General features: G+C 52.7%; 1 protein-coding gene and 1 long non-coding RNA gene across 7 annotated transcripts in view; one reads left to right on the forward strand and one right to left on the reverse strand.

The window, feature by feature from the left end:
• Positions 1-26,744, forward strand: part of LOC309624921 — a 999,471-nt gene that overhangs the window by 29,737 nt on the left and 942,990 nt on the right. The window lies entirely within an intron of this gene.
• Positions 17,149-26,744, reverse strand: part of LOC309624910 (OTU domain-containing protein 7A) — a 384,496-nt gene continuing 374,900 nt past the window's right edge. For all 5 annotated transcript variants that reach the window (XM_082383632.1, XM_082383633.1, XM_082383631.1 and 2 more), the window contains 3 exons: positions 23,097-23,211; positions 22,838-22,922; positions 17,149-21,743 (listed from right to left, as the gene is read on the reverse strand). In XM_082383632.1, the coding sequence (XP_082239758.1) occupies positions 20,310-21,743; positions 22,838-22,922; positions 23,097-23,211 (1,634 nt within the window). In that variant the 3' untranslated portion in view covers positions 17,149-20,309. The remainder of the gene's footprint in view (positions 21,744-22,837; positions 22,923-23,096; positions 23,212-26,744) is intronic.

Here is a 26,744-nt window from a genome sequence, read left to right on the forward strand (position 1 = left end):
GGTCCACGACTCAGGGGAGTCAGACATGGGATCATGAATTCTGGTGATGGAGTTTTCATGATGGTTTAATGTCAGCATAAGTGTTGAGGGCCCTTATCCCACCTCTGTGCCCAGATAGTTGAAGGGGACATCTGACCCTCAGGAGTTGCTAGGCTGGGCTTGCCAGAGAAAATCCTTGATGCCCACATGCTGTGGACTCAAAGTTTATGTGGCAGCCCTGCTCCCCCTAATTCTTACGTTAAATCCTAATCTCCAGCATCATGGTATGAGGAGTTGGGGCCTTTGGGAGGTGATTAGGTCATGAGGGTGGGACCCTCATGAATGGGATTAGTGTCCTTATAAGAGACCTCAGAGAGCTCCCTTGCACCTCCTGCCAGATGAGGACCCAGGGAGAGGTTGGCCGTATACGAACCAGGAAGTGGGCCCTCACCACGCATGAACCTGCCGGCACCTTGATTTTGGACTCCCAGCCTCCAGAACTGTGAGAAATAAACATCTGTTGTTTATAAACCACCCAGGCTATGATATTCTGTTGTAGCAGCCCAAACGGACTCCTACACCAGTTGAATTTGAATGGAAAGTCAATGGAAAATTGTTTTTAGTGTATGTCCCAAATAGCGCATGGGACATACCTATACTAAAAATTGTATTCATTGTTTATCAGAAATTGAAATTCAACTGGGTATCCTGTATTTTATGTTTTCTTTCTAAACCTGGCCACCCTGCCCAGACCCTTCTATCTGAGGCTCGCTTTTCCTTCACGAAGCAGCTGACTGGAGGATGCTGTGCAGGCCTCTTCCCGCAGGACCAGCCCTGAGAGGAGGTGGCTCCTGGTGTGCCCTCTCCCAGTGTCAGTCCTCCCAGCCCTGCTGGTCTTCATTCTGCCCAGCTTGCCCTCCCCACCCTGCCCCACCCTTGGCCTCCTAGGCCTTGCCTCCAGTGCTCTTGAAAGGTGCCCGCCCCAGGCATTCCTTCTGCCCCTGCCCGGCCTCTGGTCCTTCACCCTCTCTGTGCTTCCCCCCCAGCAGAGGTTCACTGAGTTCTTTCTCAGCTCCAGGCCAGGCAGAGGGGGAAGGGGGGCGGGGGTTGGGGGTAGCAGGACCACAGGGCCCTGCCCTCAGGAGCCTGAGTGCCAAGGTGGAGGCTAGGTACTGGGAAGCATTCCAGGGCTCTGGCCCTGGTGATGAGCTGCCAGCCGATCTGCTTCCTAGTGAGGGCCTGCTTCTGCGTTTGCAGATGGCCGTCTTCTTGCTGTGCCCTCCCTGGGTGGGGGTTGGGGGGGTGGTGCGGGGGGCGTGGGGAGAGAGAGGAAGAAGAAGCTCTCTGGCCTCTCCTTATAAGGACATTAATCCCATCACAAGGCTCCCCCTCATGACCTAATCACCTTCCAAAGGTGCCACTTCCAAACGCCATCACATTTCAACATATGAATTTTGAGGGGGACACAATATTCTGTCTATGACCATCTATAACAGAAGGCAAAGGCAGGGACTTCCCTGGTGGTCCAGTGGGTAAGACTCCGTGCTCCCAATGCAGGGGGCCTGGGTTCGATCCCTGGTCGGGGAAACTAGATCCCACATGCATGCTGCAACTAAGAGTTCACATGCGGCAACTAAGGAGCCCGCGTGCCACAACGAAGATCCCGCGTGCTGCAGGTAAGATCCAGTGCAGCCAAAATAAATAAATAAATATTTTTAAAAAAGCATGGAGAAGGATGTCCATTTGCAGCATCCTATGCCAAAATAAAAAAAAAAGAAAGTAAAGACAAAGGAGCCTTACAACTATTACCAGACAGCTTTCGCGGGACGCGGGTCACAAACAAGTGTTCCTCACAGCCAGGTTCTGCCCAGGGGCCCTCTGCCCTCTCCTTACTCACTGTTTTCTCTGTCTACTCTTCAGCATCTGGGAGCTCAGCACACCTGCAGGAGTGGGTGCCCAACGGGTTTCATCCGTGATCACAAAGCACCTGCAATATGGCTACCAGAATAACAACACCCGTGGCAGCGGATAACCACAAGCATTAACCAAGTGGGAAAGATCTCTAGCATTTTTGGGGGGTTATTGTTGGTGGAGAGGTGCCTTAAAAAATATTCAATGGGGTCCTAACCTTGAGACCATTAAAACCACTTTTAAAGCATTTTCCTCTGGAGGCAGTGGTTTGTGATTATACCTATTGCATCTCTCTTTGAGGCATCCAGAAAAGGATTTTTTAACACATGGTTTCAAAATATCTAACTGATGGAACTGATTATTTTAAAATAAAAAGTTGTTTTTGAAGTGGATGTTTTTTGGTATCATTATTCATTTCTATTTCCCAGCAGGGAAATGGATGGATTGGGCATTTCCCCAATCACTTGTCTGTGGCAAAGAGACTGGGCTTTATTTTATCATAAACAAAATGTTAAGTGTTGAGTCCAAACTTCTGATTTAGTTACTGTTGGGTGCACCATAGTTATTGTCGGGTGTGATCATGGATCACAAACTGCAGCAAAATCTAGAACTACAGAATCAACCGGTCTTGGATTTGAAAGGAGAAGTAAGTGGTGGGTTTGCTAAAGACAATTTGCAGAGTATTTTGTCCCCTTCTCTGTAAAGGAAACAACACAAGGAAAACCCTGTTGTGGGTTTCCTGGCCCTCCTGACACCTCAGGAGAGGAGAGCTTGGGAGACCATCCTTCACAGCCTCCCCAGAGCCTCAGGCCCTGCGTGGAGGCCCCGACCACCAGGGGGCAGCGCTGGGCTACTTGTGGCTCCAATGCCCCTGCTCGGTCTGTCTGCCTGCGCGGCGGGGGGCGGCGGGGCGCGGCGGGGTCGGCGGGGTGTGGCGCGGCAGCCGCAGGCAGGCTGGTTACCTTCCCTCTGCCCCAGAAGCAAGTACAAAAGTCACCCGTAGTCTCCAGCTCGATTGCGTGTGAAGGGCAGAATTAATACATTTACTACTGTTGAAGTTTAAAATGATTAATCAACAGATTTAGAATTAGTCCCAGATCCAAAGGACACGTTAGTCCGCCATTTGGGTCAGTGTAATTTACACTGCTCAGGACGCATAGCCTTCTTCCTTTTATGGCTTCAAATCTATCTACAGAAAACAAAAAGCAGTTAAAAGCCCTCCAAGACTGAGTCGAAGGAAAAAAATTTACTCTCTGCACTTTCTTATCATCATATGGGTCTCTGTTTACAACTTGAATGCAGCTTTGCACACTGTAAGGACAAAGCCAAAAGTCCTGCGAATGCAGCAAAGCCTTTTTTTTAGAAGCACAGGAGCCATCAACCACTCATCCAAAGACATGTCCAGATGCACTTTCGTTGATGTTAGTATTTGTTGTGCCCAGAACGTGTGGCCTCCTCTGGCTCTGACATCCCCTTAGTAACACTGCTGTTGGCCCGTCTCACAGGGTGGACACAGTGACTGGACAGGCGTCACGGTCATCACAGGACAGCAGACCTCCTTTGATTGCACTGCACTTTATTGCATTTTTTACAAATTGAAGGTTGGTGGCAATCCTGTGTTGAGCAAGTCTATACGCACCATTTTCCCAACAGCATTTGCTCGCTTCGTGTCTCTGTCAAAGTTTGGTAATTCTGGCAATATTTCAAACTTTTTCATTATTATTATATTGTTATGATGATCTGTGATCAGGGCTCTTTGATATTGCCTTCTGAGGGTTCAGATGATGGTTTGTATTTTTTAGAAATAAAGTATATTTTAATTAAGGTATGTATATTGTTTTTTAAAAGACATATGCTATTGCACTCTTAATAGATTACAGTATACTGGGAACATAACTTATTTTTTAATGATTTTTAAATTGAAGTATAGTAAATCTACAACATTGTGTTAGTTTCAGGTGTACAGCAAAGTGATTCAGTTCTCTCTCTCTCTCTCTCTCTCTCTATATATATATATATATATTCCCTCAGGTTCTTTTCCATTATAGGTTATTACAAGATATTGAGTATAGTTCCCTGTGCTATACAGTAGGACCTTGTTGTTTATAGTAGTGTGTATCTGCTAATCCCAAACTCCAATTTAATCCCTTCCCACCCCTTTCCCCTTTGGTAAGCATAAGTTTGTTTTCTATGGCTGTGAGTATATTTCTGTTTTGTTAATAAGTTCATTTGTATCATATTTTAAATTCCACATATAAGTGATATCATATGATATTTGTCTTTGTTTGACTTACTTCACTTAGTATGATAATCTCTAGGTCCATCCATGTCCCTGCAAATGGCATTATTTTGTTCTTTTTTATGGCTGAGTAATATTCCATTGTATATATGTACCACCTCTTCTTTATCCATTCATCTGTCAATGGACATTTTGCTGCTTCCACGTCTTGGCTATTGTAAACAGTGCTGCAATGAACATTGGGGTGCATGTATCTTTTCCAATTACAGTTTTCTCTGGATATATGCCCAGGAGTGGGATTGCTGGATCATATGGTAGCTCTATTTTTTTTTTTTTAAGGAACCTCCATACTGTTCTCCATAGTGGCTGCACCAATTTATATTCCCACCAACAGTGTAGGAGGTTTCCCTTTTCTCCATACCTTCTCCAGCATGGGGACATAACTTTTATATGCATTGGGAAACCAAAAAAATAGTGCAACTCTCTTTATTGTGGTCAGGAACTGACCCTGCAGATCTCCGAGGTTTGCCTTAGACAGAAGGTTCCAGGTGGAGAAGGGAGAAATGGCGGGGGGACTGAAGGGCCAGCCATGGGTGACAGACCTCAGCTGAGTGCTGCTCCTCAGGGCACCAGCCTCCTCATCCACGTTCTGTTGTCCAGACAACATACTCTTGGGTCCAGCACCAAGATTTCTCCTTCCTCATGAATGCAAAAACCTCTGGAGCCGGCCAGTCCCTGCTGTGTGTCCGTCCTGGGAGGGTCCAGAACTCACTCCTGCATCACGGGCAGCAGACCCTCTGCTCTTCCCGCTGAGCGTCGTGGTCCAGCCCTCCCCCAGGGGACCCTGTCTGCTCCATCAGTGGACTTAGCTGTCAGCTTCCGCATTCATGTCCCCTGGTTGGGGTTTAGCCCACACCATCCCACCTGGGGATCTTTCCTTCCGTGGCGGTCATAAAGTGGCTTTCCCTCTCATGTCACTGATCGTGGCCAGCTATTTTCCAAGATCCTTGGACTGACAGGCAAGAAGCAGTTTGACCCCCTTGTTTGTTCACACCCCTGCCATCCTCTGAGTTGCTTGCTTGTCCTTGGGGCTCACCGTCCTCTCCTCCCAGCCTCCTTCCTCGGGCTTCCGGGCTTTCCAGAGGCAGAGGGCACGAGGCACGGACACTCCCAACCCAGGTCCCATGGTGAGTGCTCATTCCAGCAATTGTGCTGCTTTTACTGAGATCTGGAGGTTCAAACATTCAGACCACACACTTGGACCTGATGGATGTCAGGGCTCTGCCAGGGTAGAGGGGGCCCCAGGAAGGCAGGACTGTCACCTCTTCTCTGCCAGGGGGCCTTGGCCACCACCCCAGGGCTCGTTCTAAGGCACCCGTCCTGCCAGAATGAGTGTGGGTGCTGGCCTTTGGTTGAAAGTTCAGACAGCGCTGTGCACATCGTGTGTGTTCTGCTCAGACAGGCAGGGGACAGAGGGCAGGGATCGTTGAGTGTAGTGCAGGGAGGGCTGTGCTGTCTTCCTGGGGGGCAGCCTGGGCTGGGGTGGGGACTTGCCTTTGGGGCCCCTGTGTGGGGTGTGTGATTGACAGGGAGAGGTGAAGAGGCCAGAGAGGATGGTCTTCTTGGCCCCCTACCTCTAGGCCTGGCCAGCACCACCAGCTGCTGGACACACGGTGTTCCTGAAGCCCTCAGCTTCCCCTCTCTCTGCAAACACGTCTGGGACAAGCACGAACCTCGGGGCCAATGGTGCTGTGTGCAGCCCATCTGCTGCTTCTTTGCTGTTGACCTGGGGAGGAGGCTCTTACTCTCTGGGCCATGGTTTCTTGGTCCACAAGCTGCAATGGTGATCCGCCCTGTTGGTGGGAGAGTGGCCAGGCTGTGCCAGGATGGCCCCAAGTCCCCTGCAGGGGGTCCCCAAAGCCTTCCCCAGTCCTGGGACCCAGGGCGGAAGTGGCCACGGCCATGGGGCCACTGTCCCTGTCTATCCTCTTCCCAGCAGCCTCTACACTAACCGGTTGCTGCCCCCTTTCTGCCTTCTCCCCTCCCCAACCGCCCCCACTCCCGGGGGTGGGAGGAAGCTGGTCTGTCGTATTCATGGGCGGGTCCCCAGCACTGGTGAGCCCAGCACAAAGCAGGCTCCCGATCGGTGTTTGTGTAAGGAGTGTTCACTCTGCCTGCTGGACAGCCCTTTATCCCCTTCTCTGTCTTATTCAACTCTCAGCTCTCTGAGAAGTCCTCCTTACCTGGCGATCCCTGCTTAGAGCCGAGCTCAGCCCCAGTGCCCCGCTCCCAGCTGCTACCTGGAAAATGCAGAGCAGGTAGTCGCCCCCGTTCCCTGGGCGGCTGCTTGCTGGGCTCACCTGGGCACACAGGGGAGGGCTCCTCTTCTGCACGGAGGGAAAACGTGCTGGTCACACCCATGGTCTGGGCCCCCTGGGCATTGGGGAAATCAGACAACGGTTCCGACGTCCAGGAGCCAAACACCCAAGCAAGGAGATGCACGCATGTGAATCTGGCCAGGGCAGAGGGCAGACGGAGTTCAGCCTCCCAGAGAAAGGAGTGTAAAAGCCTGTGTGTGCCGAGAGCCCACGTCCACCCAGGCTGCTCCAGGGAGGGGGGTTGTTGGAAGGCCTTGGGGGCTACTGCATGGGCGCCAGAAAAGAAGGACAGGGTATGTTCATGTCTCAGGTAAGCAAAACCATTTGCTGGTGGGATTGGAAAACCATACAACCTACTTGGAGCACTGTTTGGAAATTTCTAATAAAGTGAAATATACACTCATTCTGTGAGCCAGCAATTTTGCTTCATTTGTATTTATCCAGAAGAAATGAAACTTTATGTCCACAAAACATTCACGAAGGCTCATAGTGACTTTATTCATAATAGCCCCAAACTGGAAGCAACCTGTCCATTAACAGGAAAGTGGATACACAAATTGTGGTACAGTCACAATGCCGAGCAATAAAGAAGTTACAAATGACCGATGCCGATACCTATGTGGATGAATCCCCCAAACCAGTGGAACGAATGAGAACTGGCACCAAACAGTACATATACTGATTCTCTTTGTATGTCTGTAAGGACAGAGCAAATCTAGAGCAGTCTGGATAAGAGCTGCTTTTGGGGGTGGGGTGCACTCGGTGTGGCAGGGTGTGAGGGTGATGTCCTGCATCTCGACCGTGCTGGCTGTGACCAGGGAGTAGACATTTGTCAAAACGCACCCAACTGTACGTTTGATATTTGTGCCTTTGGCTGTACATAAAATACGCCTCAATAAAACTGATGTTATAAAAAATCACTTTTGGTTTGAAAGAAAAATTCCTTGCTTAAGTAGCCACACTGTAGAGTCACAGCTGTTCATGGACTTGGCAGGTCTGAGCCACTTCACAGGTCTGGAGCCCCTTGGCTCCCCTGAGAAAGCCCTGCCGTATCACCTGGCTGACACTGCACATCCCCTCCAGATCTCCTCCAAGGGGCCTGAGACCTTTCCCGAGGGCAGCTGTGGCCTGCAACTGACAGACGTGTTCTGACAGATGTCTCTCCCCCTGTAACCGCGGGGAGATAGGAGATAGGGATACTTTGATAATACTCAGCACTGGCTCTGAGTTGTCACTCATTTCTGGTGACTTCAAAATACCACCGTGGTTCCACAGTCAAAGTGGGGGCTTGTGGAGGTCAGGAGACAAAAAGAGTTTTGTCCCAAGTGCGGGTTCCATGGCGCTGGTGGGTCTGTGGTCACTCCCCAGCTTCCAGTGCGTGGTTGGAGGGGTTACACTCGGCAGCTGGCTGAGCCCCCACGTCAGTTCTCCCACCTTGGAGTGGATGCTACTTTGGTAAAAATGGGACAAAAGTGAAAGTCCTGGCATTTCCCCTCCCTACCATGAGAATAAATCAAAGGTAATTAATTTGCATCCTGGAGGAATTGCAGAGATTCATGGGGCTATCAATGACTTGAGAAGGTTCCTAATGCATCCCTTTATCGTTCCACAGCGTGGGCGCTGATGGGTGGCTGTGGTTCTCCCTGGGCATCTGCAAGGACCACCAGGAACAGTTTGCACATGTCCGGGGGTGCCTGGGACTCATCCTGTTTTCCTGCCACAGCACAGCAGGCAGAGGCCCGGCAGAACACCACACTGGACCCCACAATTGATGTCCTCATGAAGATTGCACCTGCCTCCCTGAGACACAAAAGAGGGAGAAACCCCCCCCCCACAAATATTCAGGGGCCCATCCCCTTGACAAAGCTGTGGGGAGACCATGGAGCGTTTCAGGACAGCCCAACACAGTGAAAGAGACATCATTATAACTGAAAAAAGCAGGCATGACGTTTGTGGAGACTTTCTGGATTTTGAAGGCAACATATTGGCCATTTGGGTGTGCCCTCCCAAAGCCTTTACCAAGGAACCTGTAAGGCCACCAGGTGTGAGTGGGGCCCCTGAACCTCAATCTCCTAATAGACCCAGTGACACTCAGTGTTTGTGGCCAAGAGCAGTGCTACCAGTGGGCAGACCACCGTGCAGAGCACCAGAGTTCTGGACAAAGCCATGCCCTCCTCTGCATGTGACTATTCTTCTCTCCAAGAAAGAGGTCCTGGCTGCTACTGGGTTCTGGTGGGGACTGAACAGCTGACGGGACATCAGTGAACTACAGTCCTGAGCTCAGTGCATTATGGGCTGGGTGTGATCTGCCCTGCCCTCCCAGGAAGTCGGGTCTATGTGGCTGCAATCTGTCATCTCATGGAGATGGTGTGTGAGAACCTAAGAAAACCCAGAAGGCACACGCAGTTGCGTGAACAGGTGGCTCAGACCCTACAACATGTCCTCTTGCTTGTGGCCTCCTCTCCCTCAATCGATACCTCCTGGGAAGTTCCCAGTGACCAAATGGCGGAGGAGGCTTGCTTTCAGGTGGTTCTCTGTGACATGCTGGCTCCAGCTGAGAGAGGGCTATGAGGGCATTACAGCCCCAGTCTCAAGTGTCCCTGGAAGATGGTGGGGAAGGGAAATCATCCCAGTGGACAGAGCTTGAGCAGAACAAATGGTTATCACTTTTCTGGACTAAAAGACAGCCAGAAGAATTCACATACACCAGTGATTCTTCCCCTCCCCCCACCGCCTTGGGGATATTTGGCAATGTCTGGAGACATTTTTGATTGTCACATCCAGGTGGAGAGAGCTACTGGCATCTAGTGGGTAGAGGTCAGCCAGGGACTTGCTGCACATCTTACAGTGCACACAGGACTGCCAAAAAGAACGATCTGGCCCCAAACATCATTAGCGCCACTGTCGAGGAATCCCGATCTACACTGATTTATGGGCAGGGACAAATAGTTGACTGGACAGTCAGGAACTTGGAAAGAATAGGGTTCAAAGATCGGTGACAAGGAGGTGTGGTGACGAAGGAAGATGTCTGGGGACGGCTCTCCTAGAGCATGGAGATATCACGTCCCATGTTATGCTCATTAAATGTACCCTGTGCAGAGGAGGCTCTCAGGAATCGGTTGGACGAGATGGCAGGTCCTGTGATGTCAGCCAACCCTTTCTCCAGCCATCCTGATGTTCGCTCAATCAGCCCCAGTACAGAGGGACCCGTTTGCAGCGATGGAGGCTGGGGATGAGCGAAACTACACGATTTTCCCTCCTCAAGGCCAGCCTAGAGGCCGCCCCTGCTGAGCTCGAGTGACATTTGGCAGTGGGGAACAGTGCAGAGCCTCTGTATGGTTCCCTCCCTAGGGTGGCCAGTCAGATGGGGCTGGCTGATTGCGCTGGACCCTTTCCATTATGAAGTAAGGCCATTTCTCTCACTGGAATAGATGTGTTCTGGATTCAGGTGTGCCTTCCCTGCCTGCAACACTTCTGCCAAGAAGTACCATTCATGGGTTCAAAGGATGCCTCGCTCACCATGATGGAGCTCCACACAGGGTTGCTTCTGCAGAAGAATTTCAGCTTCATGGCTATGAGATCACACACAGGGGCTTCACTCACTACGTATGCAGCTGACCCGGGAGCAGCTGGCCTGATGCAGCCGGGAACGGCCCGCTGGAGATTGAGCGATGGTGCCAGCAGGGAGGCAGCTCCTGCAAAGGCAGGAGCTCGGTCTCACAGATGGACCTGATGATTTGAATGAGCCACGGCCATACGGTGGGGTCTGTCCCATGGCCAGAACACACGGTCTGGGAGTGGGAGTGGCTCTTGTCACCATTTTGCCTCGTAACCAAGAACCTGTGATTTCCCACCCCCACCCCGTTCCCAGGGAGGGAGGGCCTCCTCCAGGAGCCACGCAGGGTGTCACTGGTCCGGAGGCTGAGACCTGGCCATGGGGGCTTCTCAGGCCACCGCCTCAACGCAGAGGAGGGAGCTATAATTTGGCTGGTGACAAACTCTAATTATCAAGGAAACACGGAGCTGCTGCTACACAGAGGGGTTGATCTGTGACATTCAGGGGACTCTTGGGGGTGCCTTTTATTATATCCACGCCCCCAATAAAAGTTAATGGTCAACTACAGCATCCAACAGGGGGCTTGTGATGATTCAGACCTTTCAGGAATGAAAGTTTGAGTTATTTCATCAGAAATGAAAGATCCCAACAAGCTGAGGTCCTGGCTGAGGGCAAAGGAAACCAGACTCATTCTGGAAGGAGGAAGTCAGGAATGTCAGCCATGGTCCCCGACCAGTGACAGACACGTGGCTTGTCTATTCTCATTTTCCTCCTTGCTTGGGTGTGTGTGTGTGTGTGTGTGTGTGTGTGTGTGTGTGTGTGTATACAGACAATACGTGTATATGTACACACATGCACACATACATATGCATACATGCACATGGGCGTGCATGCACACAGAAGACTTGCTCTTTTCTTTTACTTCCAGTATCTCTCAGCGTTGTCCTGGCAACAGTTCGCCACTTGCCAGCTGCAGTTTGTTCTAATTATGTTTTCCCCCACACGGAAGGTCCTGCCGAATCGTGTCCCCCTCAGAGACACCAGCTCTTCCTCCTCAGAGGCCTGCTTCCAGCCCTGGGTGCCCCCCACCCCTCATGCTTGTAGCTCATAACCACCTGGCCCCTGAGCTTTGCCCCCAGCCCTGTGATGAGCTTCACTTTCTCCATGCTGCCTCCATGGGCCCTTTTTGTTCTTTTCAGTCTTCTGATCCCTGTTCAACCAAGTCCCCATATTAAATTCTCTCTGTTAAAATAACTGATATGACTTCTGTTTTCCTAAATGATACACGGATTCCATGACTTGCTGGGGATTTAGAGATCCTTCCCTCAAGTCCCTCATTTTACAGAATATACTGAAATTTTATAGAAAACTGGGACCTGGAAAGGGGAGATGCCTTTCTCAAGGTCACTGTAATTTAGGGGCCAAAATTTCTTTCTTCCTGTGCAGGGCTCCCACCACCATCTTGTAAAGCCTTTTAAGCACCTCTCAAAGCTGCCGGTGGTGGAGTGTGCCTTTCATGTGGGATTCTCCACCTGTCCTGCAAGAACTAAGCACAGTCTCCTATTTTCTAGCGGAGAAGAACGTCCGAACCAGAAATGGAAGGTGGAGCCCTGGCCGGACGCTGTTCCCAGGGCCACAGTGCATCCCACAGGCCAGCTGAGCATCTTTCCTCTCCTTCTCCTTCTCCTTGTGTGTCAAGTCCACCCACTGGACAGGCTGGGAGTTGCTCCTGGGTGGCCCTGCAGCTGGGAGCACAGGTTCTTCCATCAGGCAAATTAGAGCTGGAATCTTGGTTTCGCCACTTACCTTGCCAAACTTCCCTTCTCGTCTACACAACAGGGACTTTGACATCTAACTCGCAGGGTTGTCGCCTGGATAGAATCCCATGATGTCTATGACATGCCTGAGGCAGAGCACAGCACGTGGTGGCCGCCACCACCGCCTCTGGCCCAGCTCCCGGGAGGCGCTCGGCTATGACTGTGCCGGGGGCCCATCGCCTGCCTGGGACAGGCCCGCAGCCCACAGGGAAACCACTTACTTTCTTTTACAGACACCATGCCTCTCCTGCACAGAAAAACACGTGCAAATAAAAATCCACAGTAAAATCCTCTCATTCTCTGTGCCCTCCCAGTTGCCGTCTTGCTGACCTCTGGCGAACACACGTTCAGGGAAGCTCTATTGTTTTCATTTCGACAGAAAGTATCCTGACCATTTAAGAAGGACAGAAACTCTCGTCTCACATAATAAAACTATGATACCTAGGTTTACATCTCATCTGATTGGAAGAACACTTAAAATAAAAATGGGTAAGGATGGACACCTGTTAGAATCCTCTTCCTCCGTACCATAAAACTTTTCTTAGATGGTGTTTTACCAGGGACGTTGGAGTGGGTAAATAATTGGACCAGCCAGTGCTTTACAAACATGTTAATTTTATTGAGTAGGCATCAAAGCTTCTCTCCATGTCAAGTAATGGAGAAGCCGTATCACACGGATTACAGAGCTATTGTTACTTGAAATAATCTTTCATAAAAGAAAGAAATGAAATACAGTTCTTCTATAAAAAAGTGCAGTAGTAGTCATTACTGGAAGTTTTCCAAAATGAAAGCAAGATTTACTACATATTGCAAAAATTGGTTTAGTGCTTTAATACTTTACAAAGTAACAACCCAACCCCCAAAGACAAGCTCTTACAATGGGTTCCTTCTCCAAGGATAGACCAGATGGAAAAGAATATTTGCATTGAATCAGAAAAGGGTTCTGGACAACTTGGTTGAAGTAACAGGGATTTCTGACCCCTTTCTGACTCAATGTTTTCCTTCGTCCATGGTAACAAGTAAACTGGGGAAACAAAGTCATGTATTTCATCCCAAATCAGTCAAATGAACCAGTAAAAGAAAAAAGAAAGGGAAAGAAACAGAGGAACTACATTCACTTGCCAATGCATGTTGGGAGGAACCAAGCAAATACACATCAGCAATCATCAGTTAAAACGAGACACACTGGTCAAAGCTGAGGGTGAACGGGGTTCAGGTTCTGAGTGCAGACTCAGGGGAGCCCCCTGTGGCTCTAAGGGCCCTGTGGGTGGTGGAGGGCCCCAGGCTTCCTCGGGGTGTTGAATGATGACTGGCTCTGGGAGGTGGCATTTGCCTCGTGTACAGGGGCTCTGGGCCACTTGCCCGTCTCCAACTGTGCTCACGGTGGCTTTACTAGTTTTGGTCACAAGTTAGTGGGGACAAGCTGCCCCACTCCCACCTACCATCACTCCAGGGCAGGTGTTTGGATTCCATTCCAGGCAAGCAGGAAAAACTGGACGGGCTGCAGGGCTCCTGCCTTGGAGAAAGTTTTGCAAGGGCCAAGGGAGCAGCCCTGGAAAGCTCGCCTTCTCTGAGGACTGGCAGGAACGTGTCCGCCACACCCTCGTGTGTCAGGGCAGCAATGAAAGGGACCTTGTTTATTCGGCAATTCAAGCAAAGGGACACACACGTGTGGGCTCACTCACTGTCTGCTCGGCAGCTGCCGAGGGAGTGCTACAAGGGAGCTCTTGGCCCCCCAAATGGGGGACCCTAAAATATGGCACCCAGAGAAATGACATCAAAACCACGGAAAGGGAAGAAGAGCAGGACAAAGGCTTTTAACCAGGCCACAGTAGGACAAGGGTCCTATTAGAAGCTTGTAACAGTATTTTGCCAACAACTCGTAGAGGAAAACACATTTGGCCAAAGGACCTAGAAGTAAACACCAAGGTTAGGTAGTTGGGAAGATCATCCCGCAGGGGTAGGAAGTTCAGAGGGGGAAGCATCCCTCCCCTGCTGGTGGGCGAGGCCAGCAGGGGGCCAGGCCGAGGAGGCTGTGTTGTTTGGCTCTGCTATGTCCAGGCTCTGCCCCTGCAGTACACACACACCCGTGACCGAGGGGCGACTGGGGGCCTCCAACTTTGTCAATGCAGTCCCCCCACACCTGTGTGAGCAGCTCCCCTTCCCTGAAGGCCTGCTTTTGGTGACATAAGAACGGGTCCTGCTAGTGGTCAGGCTGATGCCCTTTCCTGGGCTGGGTCATCTGCTGCCACTGAGTTTGCTCTAGGAAGGAAGGCCTATCTCCCTGGAGACACTGTGAAGGCACAGCGTCCTAAGGACCCATTATAAGGGACTCTCCAGAATGGTCCAGGCCCATAACGACCTCATGGAGGGGGTGTGATCACGAGAGGTGCCGTGGAGGAAACTGTCCCCACCGCAGCCTGTCCCAGAGGGACCTCTGTAAACAGCGGAGTACCTTCTCTATGAGGGAGGGCCCTGGGGCAGGCGTTTACATGGGAGACCCACCACCACCAGGTCTGGTGCTCACTGCCGCATCTGGCCTTCGTAAACCACAGGCTGGAGAAGCGGCCAGGCTGCTGTATCAGCTAAAATTCTCCCCATTTAGGGGCAAGAGTAGAATCTTGATTTGATAAAGGCTGCAACCGATACTTTTAGGCTTCTTAATAGCTATCAAATTATTGATTTCATTTTCTTTTTTCAACAAGTGTTTATCCAGCACCTAATATATGTCAGGCGCTGTTGTAGGCACCAGGAGTGCAGCAGTGAGCAAAACATACAAAAATTCCTGCCCACATGGAGCTTACATTCTATGGGGGCTGGAGGGAGGCATACAATGAATGAATGAATGAATAATTCACATGCAGCCCTCAGGTGGTGATAAATGCACAAGAGGAAGATGCAAGGGAGGTGGCAGGGAGGGTGGGATGTGTTGGCTTATTAAATAAAGAAGTCAGGGAGAGCCTCCTTGAGAGGTGACATTGGAACAAAGACTGGCAGGTAGTGAAGGGTGGCTAAGGGTGGGTGTTGAGAGAGGACATTCCAGGCAGAGGGCATGTGCAAAGGCCCTGAGGCAGGCTTGTGTCCCTGGGGCAGAGGTTGGAGAAGTACAGGGGTGGGAGTGGTGTTTGTAAGAACCTAGTTGTTTCTTTAAAGTCATTCTTCAGTGTCTGTTCTATCACAGATGTTCTCAAGGAGCTGGCTCCACTAATTTATCCTCTTTAAAATAATGGGTTGCTTTGGTCTTGAGCATATTCAGCCTATATTTAAAAAGCCAGTGGTACCTCTCATCTTACATTAAAGAACTGATTGTGCGTGTGTGTGTGTATTCTTGAGATGCTCTCTTGGAGGAATAAAAAAGGATAAGCAATGGGCATCATTTTGTACATACATAATTAGGGTGGGACTCTTTTCGCAAGCATCAAACAGCAAAAATTGAAATTTCAGCAAATTATTTTGCAAAATAAAATGGAAATAGTAATATTTTAGCCTTGTTTGGAGATTCTGGTTTCTGTGCTGTTCCTGCGGTGATGTGTGTATTAAGTCAGCCGGTGGGGGGGTGGGGGTGGAGGAGCACGGCATCTTGACACAGCACAGACTACACACGCACTTGTTCCCGAGGGGTCTGTGCAGGGCAACCCCCTCTCTATTCTCTGCTGGGGGGGCACGGAGTGAAGAGGAAGGACTGGTTTGGGGAACAAAGTGACCCGCATGACTGCGAACAGACCATCTCGCACATTGCTCGGAGCAATCATGAAAGTCTTCCTGATCAGAGTGCCTCAGAGTGCTCCCTGCAGCCTCCAGGCCTCCTGAGGGGAGTGTGGGGCCCCTCGTCATCATGTGTGCTCTGTGGGTCTCCCTGGGATGAAGCGCCCTGGACCCAACCCCGTGTCAGCAGATCCACCGTTAGAATCATACTCTGGGCCTCTGGGACCCATGCTGGAGAGTGGATCTGGGGACTGGGGGGACGAGACGGAAACAAGAATGAAGCTGGGCACCTCTCCCTGCCCTGGAGCCCCACACCAAAGCGGCCCAGTTCCAGCAGCAAGGAGAGTTTATAGTTAGGACTGAATGGCAAGGTGGGGCCCGCAGGTCTCCAGAGAGCCACCGCTTTAAGGCTTTTTGGAAGGGGGTGCCTGCTCCCTGGTGCCAGGGGTGCCAGCCACCATGGGGCCCTTTCTTGGATGTGCCTGCGCTCGGATGACAGCAGAACCAGACTCTGGACAGAGGCAATGTCACAGCGGCCAGGGTCTGACAAGGCAGGGCCCGCTCAACCACGACACACGTTTTCTTCTTATTTATTAGAAGCATTGGAACAAAGAAAAAGAAAAAAGCACTCAAGGAACTTAATTTGTAAAGTCCACGCCACAATGAGGAAAACGGAATTGTGTCCTAAAGAAAGAAACCCTCCCAAACGTGCGTTACTCCACGTCTCTTAGTAAACATGAAAGACATAGAGAATGGAACACATGGTTTGGCAAAGACTTTTTTGTTTTCCTCGCACAAATTTCCCACCACTGATGGGTACAGCCCTTTTTTCTTAACCAACGTGAAATATATTTTGATCGGTTAAGTTTATTTCTGCAAAGTAGAGTAGTTTGCAAAATAAGCTTGTAGTTGCTAAGCGAGGGGGTGAGAGCCACGAAGCCACGGCCCCGCCCCAGAGGCGGAGGGCACTGCCTGGAGGATTTCACACCTCGAGGTGTGCCCCCTGCTATCTTGAGTCACTAAATTCCTGATGGTAAGCTACCAGAATTAATAAATCAAATCACTTTGGAAAACATAAAGTTTGTAAAGTAACAGATCCCGACTTTTCAGAATGCCACTGGAGCCACTGGGTGGTGATAGGTAAGAAAAAGGTCCACAGTAACTTAGTGAATAGAAAGTATTCATTTAAGAGGAAAGATGCAGTACCAAAATCCAGGAGCAGAAAACAAATCAAGCTTTCCATGGAAAAAGAAGAGACATTTACACAGTTCCACTTTCAGAGGGGATTTGAACAAATAGCAGAAAGCGTTTCACCCCCAAGAGCCCACAGCAGAGCCCCACCCAACCTAAAGTTAGCCCTCCAAGGGGGTAACCCTGTGACAATATAAGGGTGCAAAATATTGCTCTCTGGCATATTCAGAAAATAATATAAAAATAATTTCTATAGTACAGTTTAAACTTGGCTTGTAAAATATCAACATAACAGAGCATAAAATCTACAAACAGAATACACTTAAAAACGCCTTCCTTTCACAATATATTATTTTTTAAAAAGTCATATACCCAGGTAACGCAGTTGCAGGAAGTGTGAAGCAAATGACTGAAATAGCCTCCACTGGGGTTTAGAAGTATCTGGGATCCTTCTGGAAACTTGCTGTCACTTAAGAGACACCTGACCTTTCCAGAAAGGGAAGTTTGGTCAGGCCAGCCAGATGGGGAAGGCGGCCCACAGGTGGGGCAGCTGCTCAGCCCGTGTCCAGGACCTGTGCCTAGGTGGGGCTCATGGCCTTTCTAGAATCGGGACTGGCTGTCTTCCTTTTCTCTAGCACCCCCAATCCACTTCCTTTTCCTCCCACTCCACAAAGGGTCCCCAAGTCACAGAAGGGCATTAGAGGACCTCTTGACCCACATGTGAAAAACACAGCAGTTTCTAATAGTTCCCGTCCAGCCTGATGAACTCATTTGGCCTGAGAGATGTCTGGCCTGGGACCAGGGCTAAAGAGCTCTTGTGAACACTGGGGCGGGGGTGGGGTGGGGTGGGTGGCTGGACCAGCACATCTAAGGGAATAGTGGGCTCTCTCAGTTTTTAACACTGTTTAGAGGAAGGATGGATCCAGATCTCTCACAAGAGGAAACGCCTATTTTTAAACGATGTGGACGGAGGGCATCGTATCAGATGGGAGTGACACCCACAGGCGCCCTGCACAAGGAGCGGCCGGTGCAGGGGTCTTCCACGTTGCGGGGCAGGGGGGGAGGGGAGGGGAGGAGCCTGGGGGTGGGGTCTGGGGTTGGATCTCAGGCTCTTATTTATGGCACATATATCAGATGTGGGTGTGGTGGTGGTGACTCTGAAATCCAAGGAGCTAGAACAGGTCACTGTTTTTTGATTTTACCTACAAATTACACTGCCTGGTTTTAAAGGTTTTCCTTTTTCCTCTGGTACTACAAATGGACCATTTTTATTCTCAGTTTGCCTTTTTTTTTTTTTTTTTTCTTTTTTTTTTAACCTGGCAGAGAGCATGAGAAAGATAAAATATTTGCACAGCCAGTTTTGGAAATTTCTGGTTGGCTGTTTTCATGTTAAAAAATTAAAAAACAAGCACGAGATTACTTTCTGCCTCCTTGACTTCTTGTGCGTACGTGTTTGGCTTCTGAATGCACAGGGGGGCATTTTCCAGGCTGGCTGTTCCACCTTCTGTGAGATGCAGGGCAGGAACTGGCGTCTACACGTGAAGCAATATTTATTTCCTGTGACCTCACAGCTTTGGATGGCAAAGCAGTTGGTCAGCATGATGTGAAGAATCAGTCCAAAGAGCTGCCACAAACCCTCTTGATGAGAGAATTTTTAAAAACTACTTTTTTTTTTTTAACAAAAGAAACCCCAGTAATATGAGGAACATGAATGTTAGTAATTACCACACACTGAAAGTATCGTTTAGCACGAAAAGTAAAACTTTCAAAAAATTTAAGATCCTATTTAATAAATAATTTTAAGGAACCACTTATGTAAACCTTGAATAAATTACTGAAAACTCCACGTGCTGTGGATAATTAAAAACAAAAAGGAATTACTCACAGGAGATACTCAAATTAGTTTATTATATCAATAATTCTTCAAACAAGTTAAAAAAAAAATCCCCTTCCGTATTTTTTTTTTTCTTTTTCTGCTCTTTATATCGGGGGAAAGCATCCTTTCTAGAGAAGGAGAAGCTGGCGCCAATGAAGAGATGGTCTACCTCCTGTGTTTTCTGAAGATACACCCACATCGAAGCTGGGTGCTTTCTCCTCTCTTTCTTGGGATTATTAGAGGCTATTCTAAGGCTCTCACAGGTTTTAAAGGATTCTTTTGCTAGTGAGGATTTTACCCATCGTATCTGTATTTCTTGGAAACGAGATCTTTCCCTAGTGAGGCAGGTTTAACGCCTCAGTGTCCTTGGCCAAGAACGGTATTCTCCAGAGGTAATCTTGGAAGGAAGACGCTGCATATTGCTGCTCAGAACAGGGTAGCTAAGGACACATTATTTTTTCCTCAAGAAATGTAAGGAGGCACCAAAATAGGGACCGCTCAGGGATGGGGCTGCCCCTAATGTGTTCTGGAGCCACAGTCAGGGTTACCCGCACCCTGCAGAGGGTACCCCAATGGGAGCGGTGCCCCTCCACCTGGCTGATCCCAGACAGATGCGGGTGGAGGTGGAGGTGGGGGTGGGCTTCCTTCCCGGCGGCCCTCAGCCCCTTCCCTCTGGAAAGAGGCGCAGACCGGGTTTCAGGGCGGCCTAGAGGGGGCTTACAGAGTGACCGCAGGGTCAAGTTCTCGCCTCTCTCCTGGGGCACCGATGGTCGCTTCCTAGGGGCCCCTCTGGCGACAGAGCATTGTGGAAGTGTCTTCGAAGGAGAAATGTGAGCGGGCTGTCATCTTTGCTCATATATGGTCAACTCCAAATTGTGAGTTCGGAACCTTGCCTTTGGGCCCCAAGGTGTCTTTGGAAAGCTCCTGTCACCTGAGCTGCCCGGCACCGGGAGCGATCGCTACACCTCACCGCGCCCTGCGAGGTAGGTTGTCCGGTGCCCATCCTACAGACGCCCACGGCTTTGATGGCAGTGTGAATGTCGCTCAAGCCGGGGACTGTGGGAGGAGATTTTGCTTATGAGATGGAGCCGTGTATTCCTAAAGGATCACAGGGACCACCAGGGCGCCACTGGGAGGCCAAGTGCCCTGTCCTCCAGGGGCCCGGGAGGGGCACAGGTGGGAGCCCGAGGCAGAGCCGCCACCGCGGTCCCGGGGCCGCGCGTTTGCTTCGAAACCCTGGGTGGCAACAATCGCACGCAGGTGACCACTACATGGAAGAGGTCAGTCGCCGGGTTAGGGAAAAAAGCCAAAAAAAAAAAAAAAAAAGGCATGTAAAACACTCCCTTCTAAAAACAAAGGGCTGCAAATTTCTTTATTTCTCTTATTGAAGAACAAAAATACCCTTGCAATGGCTATTGAGTTTCCACAGGTACGAGGCAGATGCTAGCTAGCACACCCACTTCCAACAGTATGACTTGTTTCCTATCCGTCTACTACCTGAGTGGCGTCAGTGTAGGTTCAGGCACCATTAGAAACGTTTGACCAAACACGTACACAGCACGGACAGAGGATCGCCGGCCTCCCGGTGGACCAGGGCGCGGAGGAGACACCAACAGCGTGGAGAGTACAGCCCAGCCGGCGGGGCCGCGGCGCACGCTCAGGGCCGGGCCGCGCGCGCCTCGCGCCGCCGCCGCAGCTCCTCGCGGTAGCAGTACGAGCAGTAGTGCTCGGTCTCGGCGCGCCCGTAGAACGCGCAGTTCTCGCGCTGGCAGCGCCGCTGCGCCGGCCCCGCGCCGGGGCCGCCCCGGCCGCCCTCACCGTTCGATCGCGCGGCCGGCGCGTCGGCGTCGGCAAACTCCAGACCGTCGCGCGCCGCGCAAAAGCCGTTGGTGTAGGTCTGCGACTTGGGCTCGGCCGCTCCCGCCGCCCCCGCCGCGCTGGGCAGGGTTATTGGGACGGCGCGCGCCAGCGACTCCACTGTGTTGACGGTGCGCAGGGCAGCGGCGCGCGCCGGGCTGTAGCTCTGCGACGACAGCGAGCGGTTCTGCTGCGGGTACGTGGCGCACGGCCGCAGCGCGCCCACGGCCGGGGCGCACGCCTCGTCCCGTGCGCCCGCCGCCTGCACGTGGATGACGCTCTGGCGCCCAGGCGCCGGGGGGCTGCGGCCCGGGACCGGTCCACTGGCACCCGCGCGTCGCGCGCCGCCGACGGGACCCGGGGAGGCCGCGCCGCCTGCCGCTGCCCGCGCCGCCCGCGCGCCCGTCGCCGGCCCGGGGCTCGGGCGCTCCTTGAGCTTGAGCACCAGCTGCGTGGGAGGCCCGGCCGGCGGGCCCGGCGAGGCGCGCTCGGGGCCTGGCGCGCCCTCGGCCTCTGGCCTGCGCGGCGGCCGTTTGGCCGTGGAGGCGGCGGCGGCGGCGTCGCGGCGCCGCTGCTCCTGCTCGGCGCTGAAGCGCTCCTGCGCGCTGGTCAGGTAATAGCCGATCATCTCCTCGTGGAACTGGTGCCGGTGGCTGGTGAGCAGCAGGCCGGCGAATATGAACTTGCGCTCGCCCTGCATGGCGGCGCGCAGGATGTTGAGGCTCAGCTTCACGTCCGTGCTGTACTTCCAGGCGTCGCCGCGGGGCCCGCCGCCCTTGTCGGCCGGCGACGCGCCCGCCGTCTTGTCCGTGGGCGACGGCGTGGTCTTCTCCGAGGGCGACGTGCTGGCCGAGGCGCCCGACTCCTCCTTGCTGCCCTTGCGCGCCTTGGCCTTCTTCTCCTTGCCGCGCTCGGGCGGGTCGTTGTGCTTGCCGTTGGCGGAGTTGGCGCGGCTCATCTTGCCGTGCACCAGGCCGCCCAGGCCGCCCATGTTCTTCTTCAGCTTGATGCCCAGCGTCTTGCTGAAGCTGCCCAGTTTGTTGGCCACAGAGTCCGCGCGGGTCTTGTCCTTGTCCTTGCGCTGTTTCTCCTTGTCCTTGTCCTTGCCATTCTTGCCGTTATTGCTGTTGGAGTTGCTGCACACCGAGTCGCGGTCCGAGTCCAGCGAGTCGGGCAGGGACTGCACGTCCTCCCCCGCCGAGGCCGTCGGGGACTCTGGCTGCGCCAGAGGGGCCTGCAGGGGAGAGGGAGGGCAGGGAAGGGAGGAGGTTAGACATCAGTTGGCCCCACGCGGTCGGTGGAGGCAGACCCCGCGGCCGCCGTGTGGCTTCCAGCCTCACTGCCCCAAACCCGAGCTGTGTCCCAGCCTGAGAGTCTCCTGATTCTCCATCTAGAGCTGCTGCCTTCACAGCCCTCGTGGGGGTGAGAAAAGAACACCCACAGCCACGTCATGACATACTCCAGGCAGCTGGACTCTGGAGCCAGACTGCCACTGACTGTTACTTGTGCCGTCAGTAACATGGGGTATCGGGACCTGCCTCAGGGAGCCCTGTGAAGTTTAGATACACGTAAACGCTGGAGGACAAAGCACTCTGAACAGTGCCACTTTGTCCTGGGTACTGTGTGCCGGGCGCTGCCCTCCTTGCTTTCCTCATGAAACTTAAAAAATATTCGTTACGAGCCCCACTTTATGGGTAAGTAAATTTATGTCTGAGGAGGACCAATTATTTGTAATTTTTTTTTTTTTAAACAAATCCCTTTTCCTGGGACTTCACTACTGGGATCGCAAAAACATCAGTCAGATACATAAAGAGAATCCCTCTTAGCATCTGGAGGCAGGGCCAGCATGGGTCCTCCCTGGGGGAGGGGGCCAAGTGAGGCGCCAGCCCCCTTTCTCACAGCCCTCCCCTCCTGGAGGGGAGAAAAAGAGGGGAGAGAAAAAGAAAAGGAGGGGGTGCCGAGGAATCGCGCCCTCGGTTCCCTGCGTTCCAAGGACCCACACACAGTTTTATAGTTAATTCCGCTCCGTGGCAGCACATCGTGTTCCGATCTCGGCAAGAGAGAGTTTTGTGTTGTGAGTTGCCTACGGTTTGTTTTCTGAGTGGGCGTGTTTATTCCTGTCCCTCTGGAGAAAATAAGGGGACAAAAACTCCCCTAGCCGTAGCGCGCGCCTACGTCCAACTCGCAGGCACACGCGCACAGAGGCACGCGTTGCAGCCGAGCCGGGGCGGTGGGGCGGCAGGGCTGCGGGCAGGGCTGGGATGCACCTCGCCTGCCCGCCCCGGGCCGAGTGCGCCTGCCATCCGTCCCGGCGCGCGCCAGGCTCACCCGGGTCTCAGAGGGGATCCGGATCCACGTCACATTCATGTAGCTGTGCAGAAGGTTCAGCTTGGCTTCTAGCGACAGGATCAGGCTATCGAGAGAGGAACACCGAGTGAGATGCGCCCCAGCTCGCCCGCGCGCACCCCGCCTGCGCAGCCAGCCAGCCCCGAGGAGCAGGGGCGCCGTGCCCAGCCCCTCCCCGGGAAGCCCGGAGACAGCCCGCCCCGTAGGGTGCTAGGGGAGCGGACACAGGGTAGGGTCTTACTGGGCCAGCCGGGCGTTATCATTGTCGTCTTTCCCCCACTCCCAGTCCTTCCCGGGGTCCACCGCAAAGTGCAGAGGCAACAGCTTGTGCTCTGAATCCGTCAGGGGGATCACGGCTGGAACGCAAAAGAGAGAGACCCGTGCCAGGTGGCCCAGGGAGGGGGACGGGAGGCTCGAAGTCCCCGCGACTCCCAGAGAAGACAGGAAAAGGCCACCGAGACCAGGTGTCTCCATGATTGAGGAAACCGAATGGAGGTGTACACAGGACCTCTACGCCAGCGGGGGTGTTAAGGCCGGAGGTTTCAAACGCACCACTAACAGTTTAAAAAGTTTCCTCTTTATTGTGGACGCTGAAGAGCAGCTGGAGACCTGGGCTTGACCTGGGTCAAAAGGCAGGTGCCGTCCTTGGGCAGCAGACAAAAAAAAGCTATTACTGCTTCTGTGGTTTCTAACGAAGGACCCAGGCCAGACAGCGCACTGAGCAAGGTCACCTGGGAGGGGGCTTGGGGCCAGGCCCGGCCATCTCCTCCCAGAGAAGGGGAGTGAGGGCTGCCTGCCCATCTGCTTGTTCGTGAGTTCATGCAGCAAGTCTGTGTTGCTGCGGGAGCTCACATCCTGTACTGGGGACAGCATGAACAGGTGACATACAGCTCAGGCTGTCAGGTGGTGATAGCGCCCTGAGGGTGAACAGCAGGCTGAGGGAGCTTTGGCAAGCTTTTCCAGGGCTGACCAGTGAGCCTTCTGAGGAGGGAGCGTGTAGGTGGACAAGGCAGTGAGGAGAGATGGGCTCCTCACTGCACCCAGGGACTGATTCATCAAAACACACCCCTGCCCTGGGGGAACCTGGGCCCTCCTCAGAAAGGCTGGGCTGGAGGCTGGTGTTTACAGGTTTGTCTGGGATCTGCTGGGAGCTTCTGGGCCTGGTGGGATCAGCTCCCTAGTGACGTGCTTACTCTTGTTGTCAGGGGCAGAAAGAATGCGGGGAGAGAACGGGAGCCATCCCATTTCTGCCCTCTGGGCAGCAGCCTTGCGTGGGGACTGCACTAAGCTCCCCTGCAGGCCTCACCTGAGCGTCAGGCCCCAGCAGAGTAGCACAACCTGGGGCGCCGCCAGGCCAGCTGCTAGGTTTGCTGGAGCTGGGCTCCGTGCCAGTGGCTGGTGGAGAGAGCACTGGGTGCTGCCCTGAGTGCTGCCTCGGGAGCCAGCCTGCCCAAACGCTGGGGCTGGTACGTGTGGGTGCAGGGCCTGGTGCATCTTTAGGTGTGACACTCAGACCCTGCTGGGGCCTCCACAGGGAGGTCTCGCCTCCGCTGTCCCACCGGCTTAGGAGGCAGGTGTGGCCGGGCCCCTTTCTAGAGGGGGAAGTGGGCTAGGAGCTGAAAGCTCGTGGATGGGGGCCTCCCTGTTTCAGGCTTATCCTTGCCCATTCAGGCCCTGGAGCACCTCTCTCCTGCTCCTATGCTGGCGGCCAGATGTTGCCTGTGCCTGATTGAACACATGGGGCCTCCCACACGCTGCTTTCCTTTGGCACCAAGAGCCCCATCTTTGGGGACACTGAGCCCCCAGGCACCACTCCAGGATGCAGGGGGCCTTGCTCCTCCCTGGGGTTTACCCTACCTTCTCCTTACTCCTCCCCCTCCCCCCTCCCCCCCCCCCCCCCACCATGCTGGTCATGAATCTGGTGTCACTTCCCCAAGATTCATGACAAGGGAGTCATGGCAAAAACAGAAAAGACAAATCAATAAATAATAAATACATAACATCTATGATTGAATACCGTTAATTATTGATTTTCTGGTAAGAAATCAGAAACATTGACCCAGTGCTGCCTTCCAGTTGCTAAAGACACACAAATAATCCTCTTCCTCCACCCCAACCCCTAACCCCTCATATAAGGGAAACACAGCTTTGCTCCAGATTTTCCTTTTCATCTCGATGTGGCTGGGTGGCACTGTGCTCTGGTTTGGGAGGTCAGGGGCTGCTTGGTCCGCCTTGGCCACAGACTGCTCAGTCCTGCCTTGATGTGGCTGTGACACACAGGCTGCCCCGCCCCGGCCTGAGCTGCAGGGTCGTCACACCCAGGGAGGGCTGCAGGATAGCTCAGGACCAGCCTCCCTTTGGCCATACCCAGGAGCTAGTCCCATAGTTCCAAGGGTCACCACGACAACAGAGGGAGGGTTGTCCCGGCTTCCCCCCCATGGGTGGGGGCAGGGGGTAGAGGCTTCCTCTGTAGACAGGGCAGCATGGCTCCCTGGAGGGCTTGGTAAAGGCACCCACTCCAGGCGCCCATGCGGATGGCCAAACCAGTGTCCAGGAAACGGGCCCAAGGACTCTATTTTAAATAAGCCTCCTCTGTGGGTCTTAAAATCAAGCAAATCTGGGAAACACTGTTTTAGAATAATAACCTGTTAGGAGCAGTTTCTGTGGGTGCAACGTGGGCGATTTTGGGTCTGGCTGTCCACCTTCCCACGGGAGAGGTGCCTTGAGGGCGCCTGCCCAGGCCCCCACCCTAGCATGAGGAAAGAGCACATGCTTACTCGCACCCATGGGACGTGAGCAGAAGTGCTGTGGGAAGCCCTGGGCAATGTGGTTAGGGGTGGGTGCGCCTTCTCCCCTACACCCCTTCCCACCGTGATGCCTTCTAATGATGGTGGCCCTACAAGATATCAGGAATGGGCTCCTGACTCCCCACTTGGAGGGGACCTGCCTGCCCTTCAGGAACACCTGTTTTAGACTTTATCTGCAGGAGAACCAAACTTCTATCACGTGAAGCCACTGTGATTTTGGTTTATTTGTTTCAGATAAACCAACTAAAGTGGTACAGCTCTACAGTCCTCTCAGCCTCCCTACCAAAGGGCTCCTGGAAATTCCTACACTCAGTAGCTGGGCTGGAATGGACTTCCTGGACTCCCCACCCTGACGCCCCCAGCTCCCCCGCCCCAACACACAAAGCAGAAGGTCGGAATCACCTGAAGGTGCTAGAGCCTGACCACCCAGCAGGCTCCTGGCAGCCTCTCAGCCTGGATGTCAGAAGGCGTCTTCTGTGCAGAGGGCACAGCTGTGGCCCGCTGGTCAGGGCTGGGGCTGCAGGGCCCAGGAGCCCCACCTGTAGCTGTACAGCCTAGGGCGGCCTCGAAAACAGGCCTTCTGTGAGTCTCAGGTACTTCCATTGCCTCTGCCTCTCACTTTACAGACCTACTTTTCCCTGTTGGAAACCTGGCCTCACCCAGTGAGAGGGGGAGTGATGCGGTGACTTGCCCTCTGGTGGCAAATGTCAGGAACAGCAAATACTTTTCAAAATGAACCTGCTACCTTTTTTTTTTTTTTTTTCCCCCTTTGAAAAAACTCTCTTCTGTCTTTTAACCTGGAAACATATAGGCATCATCTCAAACTAGCCTGGACAAAGGAAGCAGCAACCAATTTTCAGTACTTATTTTCCAAAAAAGAGTGGAGACCTCTGGTTTCTGTTTGGGATGTAAAAAGCCAAAGGAGCAATGTCCCACCAGTATAATAACAACAAGCTAGACAAACTGCAGATTCACAACTTTCCTTTAACCCGTCTGAGAGCTGAAGTCACAGGCAACTGGCTAGCCACAGGTGGAAATACAGGTGCCTTTGAGGAGGGATGGACATGAGCTTAATTGGGCCC

This window comes from Balaenoptera borealis, assembly GCF_965194805.1.
Source record: "Balaenoptera borealis genome assembly, chromosome: 3".
Lineage (NCBI taxonomy): Eukaryota > Metazoa > Chordata > Mammalia > Artiodactyla > Balaenopteridae > Balaenoptera > Balaenoptera borealis.